Genomic DNA, 17,159 nt, shown 5'->3' with positions numbered 1-17,159 from the left:
CCGCTGCCTCCAGGGAGCTGAGCCCTGGGCTCTGGAGCTGCCATGTTAGCCCATCCATTAATCCCAGGCAAACACGATTTCCTTCAAGCGCCACTTGGAACTGTTTCATTACAGTTCTCCCCGGGGAAGACATGAGGGGTCTGGCAGCCTTGATGTCAGGACGCAAAACACAAATTAAGTGTTGCTAGGTTTCCCAATTCCCATATGGACATTCCCAAGAGCTTTCAGATTATAGTGCACTGACACCCAGAGGCTCTCTTAGGCCATCTGTGGATGGCTGAAAGCCCTGGATGGCGGGAGTCATCACCAGTGGGCATGAATCCCTGCTATAAATGTACCCTGGGCGTTATTTCCTCCATTCATTTGCATAATTGGGCAAGATGGAGGCAGCCTGTTTTCTCTCTCCTGGGTGTGGGGGTTGCTGAGTGGCTGTTACCCCTGAGACCCAGTTTCTCAGCAGCGCCTCTGCCGGGCCTCTCCCTTTCCCTCTTCCCTCCTGGACTTGCTCTGCTGCCCACTGCCCTGCGCGCCCCGAGAGGAGGTGTCGGTCATGGGAAGCGTGGGCGGGGCCACACTCAGCCCCGCTCGCAGGAAGCCTCAGCCCCGGCAAACAATGAGCCAGTTCCTGCGTTTGAAAATAGCACACGCTCACCGTTCCGGTGCACGTGATAGTGCAAGTTCATAGTTACTTAGACTTTCCAGGGTGTGATGGGGCTTTTGGCTTGTTTAGGGGGTGGCTTTAAAACATTCTGATAGACATCTAAGCATGCTGGAAAGGTTGGAAACAGGTGAATATTTTTTGTATTTGGGGGTTTCTATCAGTTCCGAACCTAAAATCAGTTTCACTGTGAATCTGTGTGAGAAGTTCGCTGTCTGTGCTTTGGTATCTGTGCGTAGCGCTGGGGCCTGAGGGCTGTACGAGGGGGATCCCCCCAAATCCCTCCCTTCTGGAAGTCCAAGTTGAGGGTGCCCCCTGGTGGAGCAGAGAGGTGGTACAAGCAGCCTAGGATGGTCTCCCTCAACGAAGTATTTGTTAGAGACCATGGTGGCTGGTAGGGTGAGAAGGCCTCACCGATTTACACTATTTTGTATAGTATGTGAGCTCTTCCAGGTTAATACCATGATTTATTCTTAGTCTTGTCAACTCCTAGTGCCTAGCTAGGAGCTGACATCATTCTAGTGTTTGCTAGAATGATGGCATCGTGCAAGCGAAGCCTGAGTGTGTGGGGCGGTGGCTTTGAGAGCCAGAAACACCTGGCATAAAGCCTTGGTTCCTCCACTGATTTGCTAGGTGACCTAGGGCAAGTACTTAACCTTTTAAAACTTTAGTTTCCTTACCTGCAAAATGGGGGTAATGAACCTGCCTCACAGGATGGCTGTGAGGATGAGTGAGAAGACAGTGGAGCATGAACCCCGACTCTGGCCTTTGGTGTGTTCCGTAGAAGGCAGCTCTTCTTGTCTGTCTTACTAAGACATACCCAGTTGCTCTGGTTGCTGGGGGTGCTGATGAGATTTGCACTAGTAAGGAAACACTGGGCCGGGCACAGTGGCTCATGCCTGTAATCCCAGCACTTTGGGAGATTAAGGCAGGCAGATCACTTGAGGTCAGGAGTTCGAGACCAGCCTGGCCAACATGGAGAAACCCCGCCTCTACTAAAAGTACAAAAATGAGCCAGGCATGGTGGTGCGTGCCTGTAATCCCAGCTACTCAGAAGACTGAGGCAGGAGAATCGCTCGAACCTGAGAGGTGGAGGTTGCAGCAAGCCAAGATCACACCACGCACTCCAGCCTGGGTAAGAGAGTGAGACTCTGTCTCAAAAAAAAAAAAAAAGAGAAACACCTGCGTTTTAGTAGTAAACCATTGTGTCATTTTAATAGTCTTCGAGGCACTGACTTTAATGGAAGAGGAAATGAAACATCGACTCCATTGTTTAACTCATAGAACCTTAAAAATTATTCTCTGTGGTCAGTTTGGGAAGGTGAAAAGGGGTGGTGGTTATGGTTGCAGAAAAGTGTGCTTGTACCTAATGCCACAGATCTAAACACTTTAAAATGGCTGAAGTGGTACTTTTTACATGTATTTTTCTATAATTTTAAAAATGGGTCCCCCCCCCAATGAATTCTGCAGAGGCACTGTCCAGATGACCACAGGTTTTGAAATAATGGAGTCTTATTTGAGGCTCGGTGTCGAAGTTAGGTTAGTTTCATTTACAGCTTAGTTGGGACAGAGCCCTCCAAGCGTCTTTGTGGAGTGTGTGTGTGTGTTTATGTGTGTGTCAGCGCTGGGCTGGGGCCAGGGACACACCGTCGCCTCTACTGCTCGCCTGTTGTTGCTTTGGGTCTTTGGGGCGTTCTGGCCTGTTGGGTGGTCCGTGTCGTTATCCTTGGTAGAAGATGGAAACTCAGAGGGAAACAAGACGCTGTTCAGTCTTTATGATCACCCGGGAGATCTGAACACACACATTTCCAGATTTATGTGTTTGCTGTGAAAGCCATCACCCCCCTGTACCCACAGCCCCCGGGGTGAAGAGGTGGGGGTAGGAATAGCTATATTAGCAACAGTGTGGAAAGGACGTGACACTCAGTTGGGTAAATGAGGGGTGGAAGAACCTGGCTCCCTTCTTAAGAGGGCTTTTGCATACCCCTTTTTTCCCTTCCTGAAACAGCCCCATGACTTACCTAAAATCGTGCACCTGCTTGTAGCAGGAAGGGCCAGGAACTCCCATTCCTGACTCGAGACTGTTCCCTTCTCCATTTGCATCTGAGCTGTTTAAAAGCAGAGTAGATAGTCTGCCTTTTACTATTTTTAGCTTATTTTTCATCTCACTTAGAATTTTGAAAGCGATTTGCATACACTATCACAGTTTTCTTCAACATAATTGTGAAGTCACAGAAAGAAATCTCTGCATAGCATCTCATCCAGGCTGACAAGTGCCCGGCACGTGTTCCAGTGTAGCTTTCTACCACCCGTGGCCGACGGGAGTGGTCAGTTACATGTTCCTGCCTACTGAGCAGCCGCAGTGTCCACTATGCTCTTGGGGGCATGGAATACATCACCTATGTACCATCTCTGTTAGCCTCTAAAATCCTTGATTGGACAGTTAGGTAGCAGCCTGATGGCCAAATGTTTCCCATAAGTGACACAGCCCTTGCAGTGGCTCCTGGACCTTCCACCTTCTTGAGCCCTGGATTGCTGCCCTGACAGACCCCAGCAAAGCCTAAAGAGGAACCCTCGGGCACTGGGAGTGGAGGGGCCGGAGGGAGGGTCCCTGGCTGACCTGTGGGAGCTCCTCCCAGGCCCCTTAGACCCTGGACTCTGGGACTGATGACCATCTCAGAGCTTGGGGCAGAGAGTGGAAGTGGAGGCCCACAGAACGCTGGGCTCTGACTGGACTTTGTCTTCAGCCTCCAGGAAGTCGTTTGTGTTTGAGCTGAACGAATGTGCGTCCAGCCGCATCCTGAAGCTGGAGAAGGAGAACCAGAGCCTCCAGAGCACCATCCAGGGGCTGCGGGATGCGTCCCTGGTGCTGGAGGAGAGCGGCCTCAAGTGCGGGGAGCTGGAGAAGGAAAACCACCAGCTCAGCAAGAAGGTACCTCAGCCTCCTTAGGTCAGCGGGGAGGCACAGAGCCCTCGGGCACCCTCCCACCCTCCCCAGTGCTTGTCTGGAGCACACGCACAGACACGGAGCGGCCGGGTAGAGCATGCAGGTGTCAGGGAGTGGGCAGAATCCTGGCGTAGTCACCACTGATTATAATGGGAACGGGAGTGAGGACTGGGGAGAGCCAGAGAGAGTGTGGCCCTGTCCTTGCTCCGCTGCCATTAGAGGATGACCTGGACATGTGACTTTCTTGTGCCTCGTTGTCTTCATCTGTGAAATGGGGTTGATGGGGTGCCTGCCTGTGAAAAGAAAACTCCTGTGTTCTCTGCTGTGCCACTGCTCCCAGTACCTCACTGCCTATACCAGCGGTGTGGGTTTTCTCCACACCAAGCAATTCCCAAGTTCTCGGGGGACAGCAGCTGGGTATCCTACAGTGTGACTCAATTCTGACACTACAGACCCCGCAGCCTAAGGGCTCAGTCCCACCAGCCTGCCTCTCACTTCAGGTGCCAATCCAAGTCGGGATTGTCACCTGTGCTTCTGACCGGCTGGCTGTAGATCAGAGGTTCCCACCGCCCCCTTCGAGGGCTCCACTATTGCCTAGATGGCTTAGTAGTCCTTGTTTATTACGAAGTATACAGTGCACAGGCGGAACAGATACACAGGGCGGTGGCTGCGGGGAGTGGTGCGACCCTACCCTGCCCTCTGTGGGTGCCCCTCCAGCACCTCCACATGTTCACCAGCCTGGACACTCTTTGACTTAGTCCTTTTGGGTTTTTATGGAGGTTTCATTATATAGGCATGGTTGATTACATCATTTGCCATTTGATTAGTTCAACCTCCAGCCCCTCTCTCTTCCCTGGAGGTAGGGGAGACCTGAAAGTTTCAACTCTAATAACATGGTTGGTTCCCTTGGCAACTAGCCCCCATCCTGAGGCTCTCCAGGAGCCCCCAGTCCTCATTTATCTTAGCATACAAGAAAGACACCTATCCCTTTGGAGATTCCAAGGATTTTCGAAACTTGTGCCAGGAAATTTAGCAACAACCAAATACATGTTTCTTTCTTTCTTCCTTTTTTTTTTTTTTTTTTTTTTTTTTGAGGCTGAGTTTTGTTCTTGTTTCCCAGGCCGGAGTGCAATGGCATAATCTCAGCTCACTGCAGCTCCGCTTCCCAGGTTCAGGCGATTCTTCTGCCTCAGCCTCCCGAGTAGCTGGGATTACAGGCATCCACCACCACGCCCAACTAATTTTGTATTTTTAGTAGAGACGGGGTTTTGCCATGTTGTCCAGGCTGGTCTCAAACTCCTGACCTCAGGTGACCTACTTACGTCGGCTTCCCAAAGTGCTGGGATTATAGGCGTGAGCCACTGTGCCTGGTCCCAAACACACATTTCTTATGCTGGGTGTTGTGGGGATTAGAGGAGGTAGTGTGTGTGATGGATTCGGCACATAGTAAGCGCTCAGTAAAAAGAGAGTAGTGCACTGTTATAAACTTTGCAATAGGGACCCAGGGAGACGAAGCAGTAAGGTACCAAATACCGGATGTTGAGTTGTTGACTACAGTGATAATGAACATCCTTGGGGCTGCAAAGCCTGGGTATGAATGTATGAGGCCTCTGATGGAACACCTTAGGGTCTTGCTAGTGGTAAAACAAGCAGGTCAGTGCTTTCTCCCTCCTCTGGGTTTATGGGATGGGGAGGAAGAGATAGCTGAACTGTGTTCTCTTTTAATGACAGCTGTTAGGTGTTCCTGGGATCACAGTAGAAGCCAGACATCTGGGCGAACAGATGAGGGTTTGCAAGCCAGTCTTGTTCTACAGTTAAGAGGATCCCTGTCACATGGCAGATTCCACCTCAGGTGCAGGAAGGGGCCATTGAGAGACTAGGCATTGCTGACAGGTCTTGCTCATTCCCGGTGAGAGAACCTCTCATCCACCTGCCTCACACTGGAGGTGTAGTGTGGGCTCTGAACGCACCAGCTGTCAGATTCCAGCCGTGGGAGGAGGCCGGAGTGTTCTTGCGGGCTGACTGCCATGCAGGACAGGCACATCCGGGTGTCTCCCAACCCACTGTGAGTCCTGGCAGTATCATCAACTGAGGCATCACTGTGGCAGGAGACCTGGGTCCCCTGGCTCTGCAGGTTTTTTTTTTTTTTTTTTTGACGGAGTCTCGCTCTGTTGCCCAGGCTGGAGTGCAGTGGTACAATCTCAGCTTCCTTGCTATCTCCACCTCCTGGGTTCAAGCGATTCTCCTGTCTCGGCCTCCCGAGTAGCTGGGATTACAGGCAGGTGCCACCATGCCCAACTAATTTTTGTGTTTTTAGTGGAGATGGGGTTTTGCCATGTTGGCCAGGCTGGTCTCCTGACCTCAGGTGGTCCAGCCGCCTCGGCCTCCCAGTGTGAGCCACCACGCCCAGCCACTCTGCAGGTTCATGGTCTCTGAGGCTGGGAACAGGCCCCCCACTTCTGGGAACTGGTCCCTTGAGTTCCCTCATGGCACCTCTCCTACGTGGCTGCTCACTCTTGTCCCTTTGAAGCTTTGTGTGCCTTGCGGCATTTTAGCTGCCAGGTGGTTTTTCTTCTCTTTATAGGACAACAGAAAACATCCTTGTCTCATGCCACGTCTTCCAGTGCAGGGCAGCATGGGGAAAGTGACTCGGTTTTTTGAGACAGGGTCTCGCTCTGTCATCTAGGCAGGAGTGCGATGGTGTGACCATGGCCCACTGCAGCGTCAATCTCCAGAGCTCAAGTAATCCTCCCACATCAGCCTCCTGGGTAGCTGGGACCACAGGCACATACCATCATATCCAGCTAATTTTTTTTTGGAACTGGGGTCTCTTTATGTTGCCCAGGCTGGTCTCAAACTCCTAGGCTCAAGCAGTTCTTCCGCATCAGCCTCCCAAAGTGCTAGCATCACAGGTGTGAGCCACCATGGCTGGCTCAGCGTTTTGGTTTCTTAGATTCATGTGGGCCTAGCACGGGAAATGTCTTCATAAATGGCAGCCCAAGCTTGGCCATGATAAAAAGAATTGGCCTTTAGGAAGATGAGAACTCCAGTTCTGCAGGTCCTCACGACACTGCCCTGCAAAGCCTGCAGTGTTATCTCACTGGCCTAGTGACATTCTGTGTCCCCTCCTGGCAGGTCACCAAGGTGGTGCTCAGGCATCTCTCCGCCCTGTCCTGTCTGCTGTGGCCCCTCCTCTGTATAAACAGGACCTGGCGGGAGCTCCGCCCACCCATCGAGACTCCTTATGGGATTGTCTCTCAGGCCCTACCCACTTCCTCCCTGGCCCGATGCCAGCCTCTCCTGCCATGGGCCTAGGGAGGCCCTGTCTTGGCACACACTCCCTGGTCGCGGGGGCACCGGAAGGGAGGGGCCGCCATTCGCAGGCAGAGCCGTCCTGTGTCTGAAGCCTGGAGCTCTTTCCTTCCTCTTGTCCTCAACCTGCCCTGAGCCTGGCTGGAATCTGGCCCGACCCTGCGGGGTGGTTCTCCCTTCACCCTCTGTCCACGTCTCACTCACGGTTTTATTGGCCCCAGTGCCCAGCCCAAAGCCTGACACGTAAGGGGAGCCCTCCGGCGTTTGACAGGTGAAACCTTCAGTACCAGCAGGAGGCGGGCTGTGCTTCAGGCCTGGCAACCCTCAGCCAGCTCAGCTCATCCTGAATTTCCCTCTCCAACCTCGCCATCCAGCTGGCATTTCCTAATCAGTAAGCAAGCCCACTGGCCCTGCTGAGTCCACAGGCGGCCCTAGCGCCTACCTGGCTCTCCACCTCACCCCGAGTGTAGCCCAGGCTGCACGCTTGCTTTGGTGTGGGACCTCTGGAAACCATAGTTCCCTGAAGTTAAAACATCTTTCCTTCTAACTCAGGGTACCTCCATGGGTCCTGGAGAAGCCCCCTCCTTCCTCTGTGTCTGTAACTTTGTATCGAAGTCATAAGAGTTCATTCTTTGACTCAAGAAGGAAAAAGAATCCTTACTTTTAGAGGAAGAGGGGCAGCCCTTTGGGGACCTGTCACGAGAGGCAGGAGCAGCTCATGTAAAGACGTGCAGCCTGGGGGCTGAGGGGCAGGGTCCTGGCACCCACAATTCCTGAGAAAACACGAGACCGTCGCCCAAGCCAGGGGCTGCAGGGAGGACAGGAAACCCTCTGGAGGCCCGAAGGCCTGCAGCCAGCCCGTGTCTCAGCCCAGCAAGTTCGTCAGGGGCTTGGGCATTCTTCGGGGATGGACCTGGAGTATAGGACAAAGAACCACAGAATGAGAAAGATGAGGGGTCCAGCAGGGATAGTAGGACCCAGGAAATCACACCTTTGACCAGAAGCAACAGCAATCAGAAATGCAAGGGTTGGCCGGGCGTGGTGGCTCATGCCTGTAACCCCAGCACTTTGGGAGGCCGAGGTGGGCGGATCACCTGAAGTCAGGAGTTCGAGACCAGCCTGGTCAACACAGTGAAACCCCATCTCTACTAAAAATATAAAAATTAGCTGGGCGTGGTGGCGGGCTCCTGTAGTCCTAGTTACTCAGGAGGCTGAGGCAGGAAAATTGCTTGAATCTGGGAGGCAGAGGTTACAGTGAGCCGAAATCATGCCATTGTACTCCAGCCTGGGCAAAACTGTCTCAAAAAAAAGCAAGGGTTGAGTCAGAATCTGCATTTCAGTAAGTCATCTGCGTGCTCATGTGCAACGAGGAGCATGAGGACCTCTGTTCAGGTAGTTCGTGTTTAGGAGGGCTGGGCACAGGTGGGTTCTGGCATAAGAGCTTGATGTCAAGGAGATCACTGGGTGGCTGTCCAGGCCAGACAAAATGACAAAATGTGGCCTGGCCTGTGATGGAGATGGTGGAAGTGTGGAAGAGGTAGAAAGGACAGGGCTTGGTGACAAATTTACATGGAGGTGAAAGAGGAAGAGGTATAACAGAGGGCCACTTGAGCAGCCAGGTGACATCACCAGCCAAGGCAGAGAGTCTCTGGGAGGACAGGGAGATGGGTGTATGTGAAGGCCCCAAGGGCATCCAGCGGTGGTGGCCCCAGGCAGTGGAGCACATGGCAGCAAGGATAGGGCGGAGGGATACTGGGGAGATGGGGATGGGTTGCTGCTTGGTGACCTTACTGTCTTAAGAGTGACAGCTGTGGTGTGGGGAGGCTGCTACAGAATGATGCCAGGAGGTCTTCCCTTGAGAAAACACCCATTAGTGCATTTTGTGGGAGTGAGAGGTTTCCGTTTTGTTTTAAATCATGGTTCACTTCGTAGGACTGATGTCTACACTGGGCTGGGTCTTTTGGTTCTGCAGATTGAAAAGTTACAGACCCAGCTGGAGAGAGAAAAGCAGAGCAACCAAGATCTGGAGACCCTCAGTGAGGAGCTGATCAGAGAGAAGGAGCAGCTGCAGAGTGACATGGAGACCCTGAAGGCTGACAAAGCCAGGCAGGTAGGTGCCTCTCCCAGAATCCCTGCCTGCAAGACGGAGAGCCAGGATTACCGCCATTCCTGATACTGTATTGTGGATACATGGATTATCTGTTACCTAGCTTAGCCACAGCTTAAATCAGCAATTCTCAATTTCCCAGCTGGCAGTGGGAAAAGGTGGGGTGAATTTTGCTTCCCAAGGGACATTTGGCAATGTCTCAAGACATTTTTGATTGTCGTGACCCGGGGGAAGAGAAGGGGTGGTGCTCCTGGCGTAGAGTGGGTAGAGGCCAGGGATGCTGCTGCTACACATTCTTCAGCGTGCAGGGCAAGGAACACTCCATCTGCAAATGTTCATGGTGCCCCAGCTGAGAATCCTGGCAAACCCGTGTGGTTTTATTTGCCTCACACTACAAGCAGCCCTAGGGCAGGCAGTCCAGGGCTGATGTAGTGGCTCAGGGATGCCATCAGGAACAAGGCCTCTTGCCTACAGCTCTGCCAGCCTTAACAGTGGCTGCTGCACATCCCTAAGGTACAAGCAGAGAAAGGTGGAGGGCTTAGCGGCACAGGGAAACCCTCCCAAAGACGCTCCGTAGACATCATGTTGGCCGGAGCTGACATGTGACTACCTCTGCCTGCAAAGAATGCCAGGGTACCAAGTATTTTAGTTTTTTGTTTTGTTTTGTTTAATTTAATAGTGATGGGGTCTTGTTATGTTGTCCAGGCTGGTCTCAAACTCCTGGGCTCAAGTGATCCTCCCGTCTTAGCTTCCCAAGGTGTTGGGATTACAGGCATGAGCCACCATTCCCGGCCCCAAGTATTTTAGCTTTTTGGCGTCTGTAGTAGAGGAATAAAAAGCCCAGAGAAGATGGTTGGAATGGCTAAACAGACGGACAGGGCCCTGCCCAGATGTTGCTCACAGCCAGGAAGGCACACTTCCAGGTGACAGGCAAGATGATCTCAGGAGGGTGCTACTGAGAGAATAGGGTGCTGAGGGAGAAAATATTAGGGTGCATGGCCACCTTAGAATCATCATGCCAGGATGTTTTGGGGAGCTGATCCCCAGTATGAGAAGGAACCAGTAAGGCTGATAGTCAGAGGAAAGTACTCCAGGCAGAGGGATCAGCATGTGCAAAGTGTTCATGGTCAGACGGGCTAGGAGTAGTGAGCAGGAGGTGGAGAGTGGTATAAGCAGAGGCTGCAGCGGTGGGCAGGGCCTGGCCACCAGAGACCAAGAGAAACCACTGAAACTTAAGTGAGGAAGAGAGATGTAATTTACATTTTAAAAATCATCCTGGCTGCCTGAGTGTATTCTGACTTGAACCATCTAAGTGGTGGTGTCCGTGCCCACTCACCTGTGTCTGTCAGGCCTCTGGGGAACACACAGGTGTCGGAGCACAGGTAGGACAGCCGTTCAAGACCTCCCATCCCCCAGTGTGAGTCCATGTCACTGAAACAGGTTCCCGCAGCAGCCTGGGTTGTGCCTGTTGTGTTTTCCCACAGATCAAGGACCTTGAGCAGGAAAAGGACCACCTCAACCGAGCCGTGTGGTCGCTGCGGGAAAGGTCGCAGGTCAGCAGCGAGGCCCGCATGAAAGACGTGGAGAAGGAGAACAAAGCCCTCCACCAGTCAGTGACAGAGGCCAATGGCAAGCTCAGCCAGTTGGAGTTTGAGAAGCGGCAGCTGCACAGGGACTTGGAGCAGGCCAAGGAGAAGGGAGAGCGGGCGGAGAAGCTGGAGAGGGAGCTGCAGCGACTCCAGGAGGAGAATGGGAGGCTGGCCAGGAAGGTGACCTCCCTGGAGACGGCCACTGAGAAAGTCGAGGCCCTGGAGCATGAGAGCCAGGGCCTGCAGCTGGAGAACCGGACGCTGAGGAAGTCTCTGGACACCTTGCAGAACGTGTCCCTGCAACTTGAGGGCCTGGAGCGTGACAACAAGCAGCTGGACGCAGAGAACCTAGAGCTGCGCAGGCTAGTGGAGACCATGCGCTTCACCAGTACCAAGCTGGCACAGATGGAGAGGGAGAACCAGCAGCTGGAGCGTGAGAAGGAGGAGCTGAGGAAGAACGTGGAGCTGCTCAAGGCGCTGGGCAAGAAGTCAGAGCGCCTGGAGCTCAGCTACCAGAGCGTGAGCGCCGAGAACCTCCGGCTGCAGCAGAGCCTGGAGAGCAGCAGCCGCAAGACGCAGACCCTGGAGAGTGAGCTGGGCGAGCTGGAGGCCGAGCGCCAGGCGCTGCGGCGGGACCTGGAGGCCCTCCGGCTGGCCAATGCACAGCTGGAGGGAGCTGAGAAGGACAGGAAGGCCCTGGAGCAGGAGGTGGCCCAGCTTGAGAAGGATAAGAAGCTGCTGGAGAAGGAGGCCAAGCGGCTGTGGCAGCAGGTGGAGCTCAAGGACGCAGTCTTGGACGATAGCACTGCCAAACTGTCTGCAGTCGAGAAGGAGAGCCGTGCGCTGGACAAGGAGCTGGCCCGCTGCAGGGACGCGGCCGGCAAGCTGAAGGAGCTGGAGAAGGACAACCGGGACCTCACCAAGCAAGTCACCGTGCATGCGAGGACGCTGACGACTCTGAGGGAGGTGAGCGGACGCAGGCGGCCCCTGTAAAGGGGTTGGCAGGTGGTGGTCGTGGTGGTGGGTTCTGTGGTGCATGATTTCAGGAGAGATGTTCTGTGTCCTCCTTAAATGCTTTATCTAATTCTAAACAGCAGTCCCTAAAGGTCTAAGAACCCAATAAATACCACATAATACAATCTTATGACCCAGAGGTTCGTTCTTCATAGTTTGGGTTGTTTCATGTCATCATTTTCCCTCGCGTATACAGACACATGCTTGATGTCATACTTTTTTTTTTTTTTTCTTTTTTTTTTTTTGGAGACGGAGTCTCGCTCTGTGGCCCAGGCTGGAGTGCAGTGGCCAGATCTCAGCTCACTGCAACCTCTGCCTCCCGGGTTCACGCCATTCTCCTGCCTCAGCCTCCCGAGTAGCTGGGACTACAGGCGCCCGCCACCTCGCCCGGCTAGTTTTTTGTATTTTTTAGTGGAGACGGGGTTTCACCGTGTTAGCCAGGATGGTCTCGATCCCCTGACCTCGTGATCTGCCCGTCTCGGCCTCCCAAAGTGCTGGGATTACAGGCTTCAGCCACCGCGCTCGGCCTTGATGTCATACTTACACACAGGTGAGCTGTTACGGTTTTTATTTATTATGTTGTGGGTTTTGTTATTATTTTAGATTTCAAAGCCACAATTTCCCAATGGCTGTAAGATATTTATTTATTTATTTTGTTTTATTTATTTATTATTTATTTTTTTTATTGAGACAGAGTCTCACTCTGTCGCCCAGGCTAGAGTGTTGCAGCGCAATCTCGGCTCACTGCAACCTCTGTCTCCCGGATTCAAGTGATTCTCGTGCCTCAGCATCCCACGTAGCTGGGACTACAGATACATGCTACCACATCCGGTTAATCTTTTTGTATTTTTAGTAGAGACGGGTTTTCACCATGTTGGCCAGGCTGGTCTCGAACGTCTGACCTCGGGTGATCCACCATCTTGGCCTCCCCAAGTGCTGGGATTACAGGCATGAGCCACTGCATGCGACCCTTACTTATTTTTGAGACAGAGTCTCGCTTTGTCGCCCAGGCTGTAGTGCAGTGGTGCGATCTCAGCTCACTGCAGGCTCCACCTCCTGGGTTCAAGCGATTCTCCTGCCTCAACCTCCTGAGACTGGGATTACAGACATGCACCACCACACCTAGCTAATTTTTGTATTTTCAGTAGAGACGGGTTTCGCCAATCTTGGCCAGGCTAGTCTTGAACTCTTGACCTCAGGGGATCCATCCGCCTCGGCCTCCCAAAGTGCTGGGATTATAGGCGTGGGCTACTGCACTCGGCCAAGATATTTAATTCTATACGTTTACTGTAATTATTTTTTAGACGTTTAGATTGTTTTAGTGTTTTCCACTATTTTATTTTTATTTACTTTTAAATTTTATTACTTTTTTTCCTAGAATCCTTTCCTGAAGTGTTTTTTTAATTTGTTTTTAGAGTTTTACTACCTTTTTCCCTAGAATCCTATTTTCCACTATTTTAAATAATACTAGACATCCTTGTACACATAGACCTTCACGAATCAAACTATGTTTTAGGGTATATTCTCAGAAATTGAATTACAGGGTCAAAGGGTGTGAACGTGTTAGTCTCTTGAGGGATATAAAAATCCTCCAGAATTCCATATTGTCCTTACCCTGGTAAGTGTTGTGTGGGCCATCTGGGCATTTGTTTAGTATGCTGGGGTGAGTAGATGGCTGCTCTGGGAAATGGCTTCAGCAGCTGAATGGCCCAGCCCTGTTTAGTCTCACTCATGTAGGGTCTAACGTGGGGGCGGGCGGAGAAGCCAGGCACTGGAGCACTGCACTTAAGGCCCAGTTCAGGCACCTGGCTTCTGCCATCTTGAGACTTGGGCACCCCCAGTGGAGTCCTCCTCTAGTTCCTCGGCATGTGGTGGGTAGAGGAGGAAGAGAGAGAGTGAGGAAGATCACGCTGCATGGGCGGGCTCAGCAGCACAGCCACACCCAACCACAGGGTGCCACATGCCACACAAGAGAAGGAAATCGGTTTGGTGAACACTGAGCAGTCTCCACAATGGAAAAAGATGACTGACCATCCGTGCAGGCAATTCCGTGTGCTGTGGGGGAGAGATCCAAAATATGAATGCAGACAGAGCCCCAGCTGGTTAGCATAGGTTTAGGCTGTGCTACAGTAGCCAACCCCAGCATCTCTGCAGCTCATCACAGCCAAGGCTTACCTCTTGCTCACCAGAGTCCAGGGGAGCCTCCAGGGAGTCTGTCCTGCTTGACCCAGCAGTCCAGGCTGTTTTGATCTCATGGTTCTGCCGTCTCAACACCAGGCTTGGGCGGTTGCCCTGGCAGGCAAAAGGGCAGCTGAAGGTCACACATAGGCTCTTCTGTGCTCCAGCCAGGAAGTGACCCACGTCACTTCCACCTACAGCCCCTTTGCCGGAGCTGGTGACCTGGCTTCAGCTGATACAGGGTGGCTGGGAAATTTGGGGGAGCAGGTGGTAAGCATCACTGTCTCTGTCACACTGCCCTTCAGGTTTGAGGATTTGGTAGGAGGGTTAAGCATGCATGTGAATGACTGTGACACCGGGCAGAAAACGGTCACTACCTAGAGAGGTACAAAGAGGTGCTGACATAAACTGGGGTGGAGGAAGTGGACCACCGACGTGCATTCAACACCCACGTTTTGAAAAGTAGACCAAGCCCGGGTGCAGTGGCTCACGCCTGTAATCCCAGCACTTTGGAAGACCAAGGTAGAAAGATTACTTGAGGCCAGGAATTCAAGACCAACCTGGAAATATAGCAAAACCCTATCTCTGCAAAAAATGTAAAAATTAGCCAGGTGTGGTGGTGCACTCCTGTAATTCCAGCTACTGAGGAGGCTGAGGTGGGAGGATCGCTTGAGCCAGGAGTTCAAGGCTGCAGTGAGCGGTGATCACACGGCTGCACTCCAGCCTAGGCAACAGAGCAAGATGCTGTCTCTAAAAAATGAAAAGTAAACCACATCCAGAGTTTAAAATAAAATATTTCCCCTCTTCACACATTTTATGTTTCAAAGTGTCTACAAGGGGCATTTAATTACTTGTTTCTCTGTTGAAAAGGCAGCTGTATTACCAGATATCAAACGTACTACTTAAAGGTCAACATAAGTGGCGTTTCAAATACATGACTTAGAGCAGTGGCATATTGGATCCATCCTTGACATATTGCCACCTGGTCTGGTTGTTTTCAGCACCAGGAGGGCTGGACAAGTGCATTCATTGGCTTTTCTCGGGAAGAGCATCCCTGGGGTTCAGAGTCCCCTCGCTCCACACGAAGACAGCCGTGGTCTGGGAGGACAGTTGCTCACACCGGGCGGGGCTGGCACCTGGCCTCCCTGCATGTTTTGCTGAGCTCCTGTCCCGTGCTCTCTCCCCATCATTGCAGGACCTGGTGCTGGAGAAGCTGAAGAGCCAGCAGCTCAGTAGTGAGCTGGACAAGCTGAGCCAGGAACTGGAGAAGGTCGGCCTCAACAGGGAGCTGCTGCTGCAGGAGGACGACAGCGGCAGTGACACGTGAGGGCCTCTCCCTCTCCCCATCGTGGGAGCACTTCCTCCGCTGTTCAGTCTGCAGGCTCCTCACCCTCCCCTGAGACCGCCATGAACTCTCTACTGCCGAGGGCTCTGATCTCACGCAGTTCCTTGAGCCCAAAGTTCCTTGGTCGTTTCTGTTCCAGCTCTTGTTCCTTGAGGTCCTCAGATAGGTGTGGAAGGAGATTTTGTTTGATGAAAAAGCTTATTAATTTTTTTTTTTTTTTGAGACAGGGTCTGACTCTGTCACCCAGGTAGGAGTGTAGCGTTATGACCTCGGCTTACCTCCATGTCCACCTCCCAGGTTCAAGGGATCCTCCAGCCCCAGCTGGAGAACCCAGCTGGGACCACCGGCGTGCACCACCACACCTGGCTAATCTTTGTATTTTTCGTAGAGAGGGGGTTTTGCCATTTTGGCCAGGCTGGTCTCAAACTCCTGAGCTCAAAGCAATCTGGCCACCTCAGCCTCCCAAAATGGTGGGATTACAGGTGTGAGCCACTGCTCCCAGCCACGCTTCTTAATGTTTTTTAAAAAGTAGACTATTAGAGTTTTTCCCTGCAATGCTTGCTTAAATGATCTTGGGGTTTTTTTTTTTGTTGTTATTGATGTTGTTTTGAGACAAAGTGTCACTCTGTCACCCAGGCAGGAGTGCAGTGATGTGATCCCGGCTCAGTGCAACCTCCGCCTCCTGGTTTCAAGTGATTCTCGTGCCTCAGCCTCCTAACTGAGATCACAGACATGCACCACCATGCCCAGCTAATTTTTGTATTTTTTTAGTAGAGACGGGGTGTCACCATGTTGGCCAGACTGGTCTCCAACTCCTGACCTCAAGTGATCCTCCCACCTCGGCCTCCCAAAGTGCTAGGATTACAAGCATGAGCCACTGTGCTCGTCCTGATCTTGTTTTTTAAGGAAATCCAAGGTCTTGGTCTTTTCCTGGACTTGTAACCTAGAAGATCCACATGTCTTATAGTAGGAGTCCTCTCTGGTGGAAAGGCCTCAGACTTACCACTTAACCTAGCACTGTGACCTTGGGCAAATTGCTTAACCTTTCTGAGATTCAGTTTCCCCTTGGGTAAAATGGCAATAATTCCTGCCTCAGACAGTGACCGTAAAACTGTAGCTGTGGTGTTGCCTTTGAAGGTGTCACAGGTGTTTCTACCCAGGGAACCCCCAGAGGGCTCTGGGAAGATGAGTTTTGGCTCATGAGTTCTTCTGGACCAAAAGCTGCAGCTCCATAACCCAGCCTAGTGGAAGGAATGATGTGTTGGCAGTGAGGACACTGGGAACTTGTGCAGGAGTAGATAAGCGATACTATTATATCTTTGTGTTTTCCAGAAAATACAAGATTTTGGAGGGCAGCAACGAATCAGCATTAAAAACAACACTAGCCATGAAAGAAGAAAAGATTGTGCTTTTGGAAGCACAGATGGAAGAGAAAGCGAGCCTAAATCGCCAGTTAGAGAGCGAGCTGCAGATGGTGAGCATGGAGGTTTCACTGTGCGGCCCAGCTGCCCATTCTTGGCCTCACCCTTTCCAGCCCCTCACCTGTATAGCAGAGGGGTGACCCGGACACCCGTTTTCTAGGGCAGGTGTGGATGTGCCGCAGGGTGACTGAGGGAGCCACCCTCAGAATCACACACACTGGGGCCAAACAGAACCAGACTAAGAGTCACAGGCCTGCAGGGAGGCGGGCAGTGGCCTAGAGCAGCACCAAGTCCACCAGGCAAGATATGGGAACACCCATGAGAGCCCTCCGTGAGACTGCACATCGGGCACTGAGCAACGGCCTGCAGAGTCTCACAGGAGCCTTCTGATGAGACAGACGGGTGCACAGGGACCCGTGAGGACATGCACATGTCTACTTCTGGGTGCATGCGTGCACACATATTTGTCACATGTGGGAACACACTTTCCACATGCATATAGATGTGTGTTCTCCACAGATACTCCACTCTCCACATACATATGCACGTTCTCCATAACACATAATGCACATGCTCCTTACACATACA

At 52.2% G+C, this 17,159-nt stretch overlaps 1 protein-coding gene across 7 annotated transcripts in view; it reads left to right on the top strand.

Annotated features, from left to right (window-relative positions):
- CCDC88C (coiled-coil domain containing 88C) overlaps nt 1-17,159 on the top strand; it is a 149,756-nt gene that overhangs the window by 94,739 nt on the left and 37,858 nt on the right. For all 7 annotated transcript variants that reach the window (XM_077941623.1, XM_015144375.3, XM_015144377.3 and 4 more), the window contains 5 exons: nt 3,406-3,590; nt 8,890-9,027; nt 10,509-11,579; nt 15,001-15,128; nt 16,483-16,624. In XM_077941623.1, coding sequence (XP_077797749.1) covers nt 3,406-3,590; nt 8,890-9,027; nt 10,509-11,579; nt 15,001-15,128; nt 16,483-16,624 — 1,664 coding nt within the window. The remainder of the gene's footprint in view (nt 1-3,405; nt 3,591-8,889; nt 9,028-10,508; nt 11,580-15,000; nt 15,129-16,482; nt 16,625-17,159) is intronic.

The sequence above is a fragment of the Macaca mulatta genome, chromosome 7, assembly GCF_049350105.2.
Source record: "Macaca mulatta isolate MMU2019108-1 chromosome 7, T2T-MMU8v2.0, whole genome shotgun sequence".
In the NCBI taxonomy this organism is placed as follows: Eukaryota; Metazoa; Chordata; class Mammalia; order Primates; family Cercopithecidae; genus Macaca; species Macaca mulatta.
Note: the sequence above shows the minus strand (reverse complement) of the source record. Positions and strands in the feature narration are given on the sequence as shown.